General features: G+C 45.1%; 1 protein-coding gene across 1 annotated transcript in view; it reads left to right on the forward strand.

The window, feature by feature from the left end:
* Positions 1-14235, forward strand: part of syt12 (synaptotagmin XII) — a 45359-nt gene that overhangs the window by 11574 nt on the left and 19550 nt on the right. The window contains exon 3 of the mRNA XM_020456235.2: positions 157-350. Within this exon, the coding sequence (XP_020311824.1) occupies positions 157-350 (194 nt within the window). The remainder of the gene's footprint in view (positions 1-156; positions 351-14235) is intronic.

Below are 14235 nucleotides of genomic sequence, written 5' to 3' on the forward strand. Positions count from 1 at the left end.
GAATTCTGTTTTTGTTGGTAATGAGTCATCAAATGACTCTCATTGTGTTATGAATTTATAGTGTTAAAGGTTTTATCAAGCACTTCTTGTTTGATGATACGTTACAGTAAATAGTGGGCATAATTTGCCTAACAAACAAATGTTATTTCCCCTCAGTGGTCCGAGCTCCCCCCGAATGGGAGGTAGGGGTGTTCGTGGCTGGGTTCCTCCTGTTGTTGGCGGTGGCAGGAGTCAACCTCTGGAAGTTATGGAAGTCTGGAACCTTTCCTGCACCCTCACCCTTCCCAAACTTTGACTACCGCTATCTACAGGAAAAATATGGCAACTCCTTCTCAGAAGCGCGGCAAAAGGTCAGAGTTTATTTTCAAGTCCATTGATACAACATGGGAGATAATGTTGAAAATACCAAGAATTCTCGGTTTAAACTTAATTCAAAGGATACCGACATAAGGACTTCATAGCACATTAGTAAGCAGCATATTCATAAATACTCAATCAAAAAATCTTAGATGTATGGAAACCACCACTACACTACAATACACAAACCACAAACTTCATACATTTGGGGTATGTTGTAAACAGGCTACTTGCTACATTTGAGCTCTTATTGGTCCATGGGAGTCGAGCAAAATGTTGTAAACTTATATTTTAATCTTTAAACACGATTATTTCAATAGAACATCTTGAGTTGTTCTGTTATTACATTGAAAGATACTGATCGAATTGGTAGTTTTGTTCATTTTTAAACATCTTAAAAAAATAAAAATAAATGCTGTCCCACCTTTTGATGTTACTTCCGAAACATACACATTAAAAGACTGTAGAATGGATGTGCCTTAAGCCACACCCCTACCAATATCACCAGGTGATGGGATTGTACCCCTCTCAAGCATGGTCACATGGTGAGTAGTCTGTCTGCCTGCATTGTCTTCATGTGTTTTTAAGAAGTGTCACTACCGAACATCTAATATACTTTTGGGACTAAAATATATGTTTGCTGGGATGTACATTTGTTAGCTGGAGATTCTAGAAAATAAAAATAAGTACAAGTAATCCAAACCAAAATGGACGGTTACAACTGAAACAATTAACACAATTTAGATATTTCGAGGTGCCCTCATTGTGGCGTCTGTGACAGCACAGGCAGCGGCATTGAGGCTATCTCCATGGTCTACCAATTGAGTTACAGAGGACCACCATGTGGGTAGCGGACCTTGTATCACAAAATGAAAAAAATCCTTAGTGATACATTGACTCATCTTTTGCAATAAAAAATACATTGGTGATAAATCATTTTTGGGGTAAGTGCTAGAGCTTGGCAATATGGAGCAAAAGTCATAAATGCAATACTTGTAACTATTTTGCTCGATAACAACAAATACCCCAAAAAATGTTTTATGGATAGTTACTTTGCATTAGCGGCAGGTCTCTAGACAATATTTTTCCAGTGCCAAGAAAGACAACTGAGACGACGGCGTATATGTTTTTATTGATTGCTACACTAAGGGATGGTACATTTCTTTCAAGGACTTAGATGCCACAAGAGCTCTTAAATCAAGGTACGGATCATTTAGCTTGCTAATATTCAAAGTTATAAACTGATAATGAGCACCAAACACAGATGAAAGCATTACGTTAGCGTGAAATGTCCCATCATTTAGTGTAGCAATCGATAAAAACACATGTGCTGCCTCCTCAGCCAATCTATCATCAATATGTCCACCCTTATTTATAGAGTTTATCTCATGATCTCGTTCAAAACAACTTTTATGTTGTGATCATGAGAAAATGTTCTTGTGATCCCGACAAAACAACTTTGTTATGTCGTGATCAAGAGATAAATAAGTTGTGATCACGACATAATGAGGGAATACATTTGTAATTCACATGTACTCTCTGGACTTCCGTAGTTTACAGAGAATGGCGCGACAAACAAAAAACATCCAGTCGGCGGCAGCTCGTTGATGAAAGAGGTCGAAGGAGAATGGTAAGAATCGCGCAAGCTAGTCGGCGTGCCACAAACAGAAAAATAACGCCGCAGTACAACAGTGGTGTGCAAAACGGCATCTCAGAATACACAACTCATCTGTCCTTGTCACGGATGGGCAATGGCAGCAGACGACCACACCGGGTTCCACTCCTATCAGCTAAAAACAAGAAGAAGTGGCTCCAGTGGGCACGTGATCACCAACGCTGGACAGTTGAGGGGGGAAAAACATTGCCTGGTCTGACAAATCCCAGTTCCTGTTGTGTCATGCTGATGGCATAGTCAGAATTTGAGTCCATTGCCCCTTACTGCTTGGTGTCAATGGTACAGGCTGGAGGTGTAATGGTGTGGAGAATGTTTTCCTGGCACACGTTAGGTTTCCTTGATACATTGTTGCTGACCAGGTGCATCGCATTATGGCTACAGGGGGGTCCTACCCGGTACCAGATGGGTGTACCTAATAAACTGACCATTGAGTGTATATCATTACGGATGTGGTATTCTACTGGTGAGCTTAAACATTCTCCAATCGTTGTTGAGATCTGATATTCTGCGCAGTGCCAGACGAGATGTAAGCCAATGTCATAGGCCTATCGTCAACCAATAAAAATGTTCTAATCCTTTTGACTTAAATTCCAGCTAAACTTGGAGAGGACAGTTAGGCCTAACTACTTTCAAAAAGCTTGCTTCTGATCAAGAGCTACAAAAGAAAGTAAATAGCCACATTAGACTGAAAGATAAGGTAATTTTGTCAAACTTGTGAGGCTCTCCGGCCATGCTCATTAGTTGCTCATTCAACATGCTGTTTGCTGTTACTTCACTCAACCTCCGTTCCTAACTGTTTAACAATTCCTGACACCAACCAGAACTTTTTCCTTGGTCAAATCTTCCCAAATTTGTATTAAATACCCACACATGTGGTCTCTCATTTCTGTATGACCAAATTGTATCTAGGTGCGCTAGGCTAGGTGCGCTTCAAGTGCTCGTTGAGTTCAACAGATTGCAGGGGTGTAGTACTGCCTGAGTGACACTTCTCACTGTTTGGCTGACATGTTGGTAGACGTGCTGAAACTTTTTCTGCACACTTTTATAGAATGACCCATACAGAATATGCAGCTGATGTGCCATTTATCTCCATCATGGTAATACAATGACAGTTTGGCTGCTGCACAATGTTTATCAAATCAAATTGTATTTGTCACATACACATGGTTAGCAGGTGTTAATGCAAGTGTAGCGAAATGCTTGTGCTTCTAGTTCCGACCATGCAGTAGTATCTAACAAGTAATATAACCTAACAATTTCACAACAACTACCTTATACACACAAGTGTAAAGGAATGAATAAGAATATGTACATAAAGATATATGAATGAGTGATGGTACAGAACGGCATAGGCAAGATGCAGTAGATGGTATCGAGTACAGTATATACATGAGATGAGTAATGTAGGGTAAGTAAACATTATATAATATAAAGTGGCTAGTGATAAATTGATTACATACATTTTTCCATTATTAAAGTGGCTGGAGTTGAGTCAGTATGTTGGCAGCAGCCACTCAATGTTAGTGATGGCTGTTTAACAGTCTGATGGCCTTGAGATAGCCCAGTCACGTCACGGACCAGGATGTCTTGCTCCCAGGCAGACTAAATAACTTTTTTGCCCGCTTTGAGGACAATACAGTGCCACTGACACGGCCTGCAATGAAAACATGCGGTCTCTCCTTCACTGCAGCTGAGGTGAGTAAGACATTTAAACGTGTTAACCCTCGCAAGGCTGCAGGCCCAGACGGCATCCCCAGCCGCGCCCTCAGAGCATGCGCAGACCAGCTGGCCGGTGTGTTTACGGACATATTCAATCAATCCCTATACCAGTCTGCTGTTCCCACATGCTTCAAGAGGGCCACCATTGTTCCTGTTCCCAAGAAAGCTAAGGTAACTGAGCTAAACGACTACCGCCCCGTAGCACTCACATCCATCATCATGAAGTGCTTTGAGAGACTAGTCAAGGACCATATCACCTCCACCCTACCTGACACCCTAGACCCACTCCAATTTGCTTACCGCCCAAATAGGTCCACAGACGATGCAATCTCAACCACACTGCACACTGCCCTAACCCATCTGGACAAGAGGAATACCTATGTGAGAATGCTGTTCATCGACTACAGCTCGGCATTCAACACCATAGTACCCTCCAAGCTCGTCATCAAGCTCGAGACCCTGGGTCTCGACCCCGCCCTGTGCAACTGGGTACTGGACTTCCTGACGGGCCGCCCCCAGGTGGTGAGGGTAGGCAACAACATCTCCTCCCCTCTGATCCTCAACACTGGGGCCCCACAAGGGTGCGTTCTGAGCCCTCTCCTGTACTCCCTGTTCACCCAGGACTGCGTGGCCACGCACGCCTCCAACTCAATCATCAAGTTTGCGGACGACACAACAGTGGTAGGCTTGATTACCAACAACGACGAGACGGCCTACAGGGAGGAGGTGAGGGCCCTCGGAGTGTGGTGTCAGGAAAATAACCTCACACTCAACGTCAACAAAACTAAGGAGATGATTGTGGACTTCAGGAAACAGCAGAGGGAACACCCCCCTATCCACATCGATGGAACAGTAGTGGAGAGGGTAGCAAGTTTTAAGTTCCTCGGCATACACATCACAGACAAACTGAATTGGTCCACTCACACAGACAGCATCGTGAAGAAGGCGCAGCAGCGCCTCTTCAACCTCAGGAGGCTGAAGAAATTCGGCTTGTCACCAAAAGCACTCACAAACTTCTACAGATGCACAATCGAGAGCATCCTGGCGGGCTGTATCACCGCCTGGTATGGCAACTGCACCGCCCTCAACCGTAAGGCTCTCCAGAGGGTAGTGAGGTCTGCACAACGCACCACCGGGGGCAAACTACCTGCCCTCCAGGACACCTACACCACCCGATGTCACAGGAAGGCCATAAAGATCATCAAGGACATCAACCACCCGAGCCACTGCCTGTTCACCCCGCTATCATCCAGAAGGCGAGGTCAGTACAGGTGCATCAAAGCTGGGACCGAGAGACTGAAAAACAGCTTCTATCTCAAGGCCAGCAGACTGTTAAACAGCCACCACTAACATTGAGTGGCTGCTGCCAACACACTGACAATGACTCAACTCCAGCCACTTTAATAATGGGAATTGATGGGAAATGATGTAAATATATCACTAGCCACTTTAAACAATGCTACCTTATATAATGTTACTTACCCTACATTATTCATCTCATATGCATACGTATATACTGTACTCTATATCATCGACTGCATCCTTATGTATCACTTGCCACTTTGTTTACATACTCATCTCATATGTATATACTGTACTCGATATCATCTACTGTATCTTGCCTATGCTGCTCTGTACCATCACCCATTCATATATCCTTATGTACATATTCTTTATCCCCTTACACTGTGTATAAGTATGTAACCACATGTAACAACACCTGCATGTAACAACACCTGCATGTAACAACACCTGCACAGGATCGGTACAGCCGAACATCACACCTGTGGGACAGGTACAGGATGGCAACAACAACTACCCGAGTTACACCAGGAATGCACAATCCCTCCATCAGTGCTCAGACTGTCCGCAATAGGCTGAAATAGGCTGGACTGAGGTCTTGTAGGCCTGTGGTATGGCAGGTCCTCACCAGACATCACCGTTAACAACGTCACCTATGGGCACAAACCCACCGTCGGTGGACCAGACAGGACTGGCAAAAAGTGCTCTTTACTGACGAGTCACGGTTTTGTCTCATCGGGGGCGATGGTCAGATTTGTGATTATCGTTGAAGGAATGAGCGTTACACCGAGGCCTGTACTCTGGAGCGGGATCAATTTGGAGGTGGAGAGTCCGTCATGGTCTGGGGCGGTGTGTCACAGCATCATCGGACTGAGCTTGTTGTCATTGCAGGCAAATCCAAGATGGCGTAGCAGTAAGTCGTCCTGTCGTGTCGTGTCCCTGTATATTTTGTTTATATTTTGTTTATTTTTCGTTTTTTACATATTTTTCTTTTTTTACATAGCTATCCCTTTAAAAACATTTTGCTAAACCTAAGCTTCCAAATACGCTGGATCTTCACAACTAGCTATCTAGCTAAACCGCAACCCTGGATGATTACCCCTGGCTAGCGTTTCCACCCACTTAGCTTGAAGCTAGCCCGGCCTGCGCTACCACCGTAGCATACTCCTGAGCTACAATACCCGGGCCCACGACCGGTCTATCGATGTCACCGCATGAAGAGGAATAAACAGACTCACCCCATCGCGACGTCCCCCAAAGGCTAACTCTCTAGCCCTCGCTATCTCCCTGCTTGCTAATTCGGCCTGCTAACTGCTAGCTTGTCCAGCTCCGGTCCGCTAACTGCTACCTTGTCTAGCCCGGGCCTACAAACTGTTAGCTTGTTAGCACAGGCCTGCTAACCGCCTGAATCGCCGCGTCCCAAACGCCCACCGGACCCATAGTTACTTTCTATCTCTTTTGACTTTTAATTTGTTTATACCTTCCGGAAACCTGCCTCACCCAATGTGATACGGAATCGCTATTATTTTTTATTTATTTTTAGAACACACTCAAGAACCTCCAGAAGCTAACCAGCTAACTAGCTACAAGCTATTTAGTCATTGTTCGTTTTTTTTACCTGGATAACACTCGCCAGTCCAGCTTCCCTTCCCCATCCACCGCTGCCCCCTGGACACTGATCTCTTGGCTACATAGCTGATGCACGCTGGACTGTCCATAAATCACGGTACTCCATTCTGCTTGTTTGTTTTATCTGTTGGCCCCGTTGCCTAGTCTACGCCATTTTACCTGCTGTTGTTGTGCTAGCTGATTAGCTGTTGTCTCACCTACTGTTTTAGCTAGCTTTCCCAATTCAACACCTGTGATTACTGTATGCCTCGCTGTATGTCTCTCTCAAATGTCAATATGCCTTGTATACTGTTGTTCAGGTTAGTTATCATTGTTTTAGTTCACAATGGAGCCCCTAGTTCCACTCTTCATACCCCTGATAACTCCTTTGTCCCACCTCCCACACATGCGGTGACCTCACCCATTACTACCAGCATGTCCAGAGATACAACCTCTCTCATCATCACCCAGTGCCTGGGCTTACCTCCGCTGTACCCGCACCCCACCATACCCCTGTCTGCGCATTATGCCCTGAATATATTCTACCATGCCCAGAAACCTGCTCCTCTTATTCTCTGTCCCCAACGCTCTAGGCGACCAGTTTTGATAGCCTTTAGCCGCACCCTCATACTACTCCTTCTCTGTTCCGCGGGTGATGTGGAGGTAAACCCAGGCCCTGCATGTCCCCAGGCACCCTCATTTGTTGACTTCTGTGTTCGAAAAAGCCTTGGTTTCATGCATGTCAACATCAGAAGCCTCCTCCCTAAGTTTGTCTTACTCACTGCTTTAGCACACTCTGCTAACCCTGATGTCCTTGCTGTGTCTGAATCCTGGCTCAGGAAGGCCACCAAAAATTCAGAGATTTCCATACCCAACTATAACATCTTCCGTCAAGATAGAACTGCCAAAGGGGGAGGAGTTGCAGTTTACTGCAGAGATGGCCTGCAAAGTAATGTCATACTTTCCAGGTCCATACCCAAACAGTTCGAACTACTAATTTTGAAAATTACTCTCTCCAGAAATAAGTCTCTCACGGTTGCCGCCTGCTACCGACCCCCCTCAGCTCCCAGCTGTGCCCTGGACACCATTTGTGAATTGATCGCCCCCCATCTAGCTTCAGAGTTTGTTCTGTTAGGTGACCTAAACTGGGATATGCTTAACACCCCGCCAGTCCTACAATCTAAGCTAGATGCCCTCAATCTCACACAAATCATCAAGGAACCCACCAGGTACAACCCCAACTCTGTAAACAAGGGCACCCTCATAGACGTCACTTTGACCAACTGGCCCTCCAAATACACCTCCGCTGTCTTCAACCAGGATCTCAGCGATCACTGCCTCATTGCCTGTATCCGCTACGGAGCCGCAGTCAAACGACCACCCCTCATCACTGTCAAACGCTCCCTAAAACACTTCTGTGAGCAGGCCTTTCTAATCGACCTGGCCCGGGTATCCTGGAAGGACATTGACCTCATCCCGTCAGTTGAGGATGCCTGGTCATTCTTTAAAAGTAACTTCCTCACCATTTTAGATAAGCATGCTCCGTTCAAAAAATGCAGAACTAAGAACAGATACAGCCCTTGGTTCACCCCAGACCTGACTGCCCTCGACCAGCACAAAAACATCCTGTGGCGGACTGCAATAGCATCGAATAGTCCCCGTGATATGCAACTGTTCAGGGAAGTCCGGAACCAATACATGCAGTCAGTCAGGAAAGCTAAGGCCAGCTTCTTCAGGCAGAAGTTTGCATCCTGTAGCTCCAACTCCAAAAAGTTCTGGGACACTGTGAAGTCCATGGAGAACAAGAGCACCTCCTCCCAGCTGCCCACTGCACTGAGGCTAGGTAACACGGTCACCACTGATAAATCCATGATTATCGAAAACTTCAATAAGCATTTCTCAACGGCTGGCCATGCCTTCCGCCTGGCTACTTCAACCTCGGCCAACAGCTCCGCCCCCCCCGCAGCTCCTCGCCCAAGCCTCTCCAGGTTCTCCTTTACCCAAATCCAGATAGCAGATGTTCTGAAAGAGCTGCAAAACCTGGACCCGTACAAATCAGCTGGGCTTGACAATCTGGACCCTCTATTTCTGAAACTATCTGCCACCATTGTCGCAACCCCTATTACCAGCCTGTTCAACCTCTCTTTCATCTCGTCTGAGATCCCCAAGGATTGGAAAGCTGCCGCAGTCATCCCCCTCTTCAAAGGGGGAGACACCCTGGACCCAAACTGTTACAGACCTATATCCATCCTGCCCTGCCTATCTAAGGTCTTCGAAAGCCAAGTCAACAAACAGGTCACTGACCATCTCGAATCCCACCGTACCTTCTCCGCTGTGCAATCTGGTTTCCGAGCCGGTCATGGGTGCACCTCAGCCACACTCAAGGTACTAAACGACATCATAACCGCCATCGATAAAAGACAGTACTGTGCAGCCGTCTTCATCGACCTTGCCAAGGCTTTCGACTCTGTCAATCACCATATTCTTATCGGCAGACTCAGTAGCCTCGGTTTTTCGGATGACTGCCTTGCCTGGTTCACCAATTACTTTGCAGACAGAGTTCAGTGTGTCAAATCGGAGGGCATGCTGTCCGGTCCTCTGGCAGTCTCTATGGGGGTGCCACAGGGTTCAATTCTCGGGCCGACTCTTTTCTCTGTGTATATCAATGATGTTGCTCTTGCTGCGGGCGATTCCCTGATCCACCTCTACGCAGACGACACCATTCTATATACTTTCGGCCCGTCTTTGGACACTGTGCTATCTAACCTCCAAACAAGCTTCAATGCCATACAACACTCCTTCCGTGGCCTCCAACTGCTCTTAAACGCTAGTAAAACCAAATGCATGCTTTTCAACCGGTCGCTGCCTGCACCTGCATGCCCGACTAGCATCACCACCCTGGATGGTTCCGACCTAGAATATGTGGACGTCTATAAGTACCTAGGTGTCTGGCTAGACTGCAAACTCTCCTTCCAGACTCATATCAAACATCTCCAATCGAAAATCAAATCAAGAGTCGGCTTTCTATTCCGCAACAAAGCCTCCTTCACTCAAGCCGCCAAGCTTACCCTAGTAAAACTGACTATCCTACCGATCCTCGACTTCGGCGATGTCATCTACAAAATGGCTTCCAACACTCTACTCAGCAAACTGGATGCAGTCTATCACAGTGCCATCCGTTTTGTCACTAAAGCACCTTATACTACCCACCACTGCGACTTGTATGCTCTAGTCGGCTGGCCCTCGCTACATATTCGTCGCCAGACCCACTGGCTCCAGGTCATCTACAAGTCTATGCTAGGTAAAGCTCCACCTTATCTCAGCTCACTGGTCACGATGGCAACACCCATCCGTAGCACGCGCTCCAGCAGGTGTATCTCACTGATCATCCCTAAAGCCAACACCTCATTTGGCCGCCTTTCGTTCCAGTACTCTGCTGCCTGTGACTGGAACGAATTGCAAAAATCGCTGAAGTTGGAGACTTTTATCTCCCTCACCAACTTCAAACATCAGCTATCTGAGCAGCTAACCGATCGCTGCAGCTGTACATAGTCTATTGGTAAATAGCCCACCCTTTTCACCTACCTCATCCCCGTACTGTTTTTATTTATTTACTTTTCTGCTCTTCTGCACACCAATATCTCTACCTGTACATGACCATCTGATCTTTTATCACTCCAGTGTTAATCTGCAAAATTGTAATTATTTGCCTACCTCCTCATGCCTTTTGCACACATTGTATATAGACCCCCCCTTCGTTTTCTACTGTGTTATTGACTTGTTAATTGTTTACTCCATGTGTAACTCTTTGTTGTATGCTCACACTGCTATGCTTTATCTTGGCCAGGTCGCAGTTGCAAATGAGAACTTGTTCTCAACTAGCCTACCTGGTTAAATAAAGGTGAAATAAAATAAAAATAAACTAAAAAATCTCAATGCTGTGCATTACAGGGAAGACATCCTCCTCCCTCATGTGGTATCAGTGTTCTGCCATGGCCTGCTAAGAGCCTGGATCTCAATCCCATTGAGCATGTCTGGGACCTGTTGGATCGGAGGGTGAGGGGGCTAGGGCCATTTCCCCCAGAAATGTTCGGGAACTTGCAGGTGCCTTGGTGGAAGAGTGGGGTAACATCTCACAGCAAGAACTGGCAAATCTGGTCCAGTCCATGAGGAGGAGATGCACTGCAGTACTTAATGCAGCTGGTGGCCACACCAGATACTGACTGTTACTTTTGATTTTGACCCCTCCTTTGTTCAGGGACACATTATTTAATTTCTGCTAGTTACATGTCTGTGGAACTTGTTCTGTTTATGTCTCAGTTGTTGAATTTTGTTATGTTCATACAAAATATTTACCCTTTAAGTTTGCTGATAATAAAGGCAGTTGACAGTGAGAGGACTTTATTGTTTTGCTGAGTTTACTTTATATGAACAGGAGTAAGCGTACAGCTGAAATTTTTTTGAAACCCGAAAAGGACAACCTCAAAATATTTTTCATCAAAAACAGCCAAGTATATCCATGTCGAATTTTATTAACCTCCTTGTGGGCCTGTTAGAACACAAATTATGACGGATTTGACGAATATCCACTTTGTTAAATCAGCTTTTTTGAATAGGTACCAATGACAGCGTCCTTTTTCAATCCCTCACGCAAGTTTTCAGACCCTTCAAGGAACATTTATTTTTGAGAGAGAATCTAGCACCAAATTCTAGCACCAAACTTTTCAGGCTGCATTTGGAGAGTTTTATCACCAGGAGATTCTATGCTTTTGACATTTCTATGGAGTGAGATTTTTTCTGTATTCAACATAACTCACAAATGAAACTATGGTCTGTGAATATATACAAATATTCTGTAAATTAAACCATTATGTTAAATCTTTAAAAATATTTCACAAATTAAACCATAATCCGTGAATATGTAAAAAATGTTTCATACATATTCCAAAATTGCCTGTGGATATTCATTCTGTGTTTACAGAATTTTTGATAATTTTTTTCCACTTTTGGATGTATTTACAATCCACAAATGTGACTTGTTCAGGAAACATATGTTGCATGTCACTACTTCACAGGAGAGGCATTTGAACGTATAATACTTTTAGGGGTGCATAAATGCCTTCTGGAACATGTAAACTTTCATGTGCCTTAATTACAAATGTGTATGCCATCTGTAAATACTAATAAAATTGTTACATTATGAGGTACCTTCCCGCTATCCAGATTTGGCTGAGATAATGGATGGGCTGGACATGCCGAGAGATGAGTTCAGATTGGTTTGCCATGTAGCATGCTTCTGTCTATAACATGAGCTGCTCAGTATGTGTAGACAAAACTTTCTATTGTGGATTTTTTAGAAAGATATCATGAAGAACTGCAAAATAACTGTTGCTACTGCTCTCCACCTACTGGGGGAAAATAGTGCCATGCTGACTCTCTCTGACTCGAGAGGGAGACAGGACAAAATGGTTAAAAAAAGTTTCCATTGAACCAGTCATTGTAGAGTCTTTTGATGACAGTGATTGGGAAGAAATTGTTGTTGTCACTGAAGAAATTGACTGAGTTTTGAAATCTGTGGAATGCCCGGTTGAAGCAAAATATGATCGCTAAGGAGATGGAGAAAATTATGGCGTTTGATTGCAAATATGCAGAGGGAGTTGAAAAGAACTGAATGCTGTTGTATAAAACATCTGTCACCAGATTAATCAAAATCAAATCAAATCAAATGTATTTATATAGCCCTTCGTACATCAGCTGATATCTCAAAGTGCTGTACAGAAACCCAGCCTAAAACCCCAAACAGCAAGCAATGCAGGTGTAGAAGCACGGTGGCTAGGAAAAACTCCCTAGAAAGGCCAAAACCTAGGAAGAAACCTAGAGAGGAACCAGGCTATGTGGGGTGGCCAGTCCTCTTCTAGCTGTGCCGGGTGGAGATTATAACAGAACATGGCCACGATGTTCAAATGTTTATAAATGACCAGCATGGTCAAATAATAATAATCACAGGCAGAACAGTTGAAACTGGAGCAGTAGCACAGCCAGGTGGACTGGGGACAGCAAGGACTCATCATGTCAGGTAGTTCTGAGGCATGGTCCTAGGGCTCAGGTCCTCCGAGAGAGAGAAAGAAAGAGAGAATTAGAGAGAGCATACTTAAATTCACACAGGACACCGGATAGGACAGGAAAAGTAGTCCAGATATAACAAACTGACCCTAGCCCCCCGACACATAAACTACTGCAGCATAAATACTGAAGGCTGAGACAGGAGGGGTCAGGAGACACTGTGGCCCCATCCGAGGACACAGTGAAGATTACATCTTCAAACTAAGGGCAACCATGGTATCTGTGAAAGAGAGGGAGAAGAGTTCATCCATGTATACAGGTAAGAGTCTAGCTAGCTATATTTTCAGATATTATGAGTTTATAATTTTGTCAGCCGTTTTCATTGCAAGTTAAAGCGTACTGCAGAGGGGACTCACCAGCTAATGTTACTTTTATGATCTGTGTAATAATATTATCCGTATGTCAGAAAGCCATATTTATTGCTAGTTATAGCCTAATGTTAGCTAGCTAGCTAACATGGACCCTAGTTGGTTAGCTTTATCTATTTGCAGATTCATGCTTCGTGGTTATATGACAATCAGTTTGTTTTGCTACTAGTATAGGTTCGGAATATTGCTGCTTTAAAAAAAATGGGAACTTGGAAGTGGGAAATCTCCAACTTCAGTGCAGTCAAGACAACTGGGAACTCCGACTGGGAAAAATAGTTTTGAACGGTCATCCAACTCGGAATTCCAACTCGGGAACTCGGGTCCCTTTCTAGAGCCTTGACTTTATTACATTTTTTTACCCCATTTTTCTCCCAATTTCAAATACTTCTCATCGCTGCAACTCCCTAATGGGCTCGGGAGGTCGAGTCATGACCGAAACATGACCCGCCAAACAGTGTTCCTTAACACCCGCCAGCTTAACCCGGAAGCCAGCTGCATCCATATGTCAGAGGAAACACCGTTCAACTGATGACCGAAGTCAACCTACAAGGACCCGGCACACCACAGGGAGTCGCTAGAGCACGATGAGCCAAGTAAAGCCCCCATGGCCAAACCATCCCCTAACCCGGACGACGCTGGGCCAATTGTGCGCTGCCCTACGGGACACCTGGTCACTGCCGGTTGTTACACAGCCTGGTATCGAACACTGCGATGCAGTGCCTTAGACCGCTGCGCCACTCGGGAGGCCCCGGAGCCTCGACTTCCTGACCTGAAGATCACTGACCTCATGATTTGACCTCGTATTTTTCAGAGTTCCCAGATGTCTCCTAAGCACCGTTAGGTTCATTGTCTAGCTGCATGTCTAAACATGCTCTCTCTTATTGAAGTGATCCATGAAAATAATTTATCATCCAAGCAAGTAGCACATGCAATATCCCAGTGTGCATCTGGCTCCACCAGACCCCCGCCCAGAGCCGGCCACAGTGTAACGTGTGTCCCTCTGTCTCCATGGTGATCAACCGCATTCACGTGCAATTGGCATGCAGACTTAAGGAATGTCCACCAGAGCTGTTGCCAGACAAT

The sequence above is a fragment of the Oncorhynchus kisutch genome, linkage group LG22 (genome assembly GCF_002021735.2).
Source record: "Oncorhynchus kisutch isolate 150728-3 linkage group LG22, Okis_V2, whole genome shotgun sequence".
Classification (NCBI taxonomy): Eukaryota; Metazoa; Chordata; class Actinopteri; order Salmoniformes; family Salmonidae; genus Oncorhynchus; species Oncorhynchus kisutch.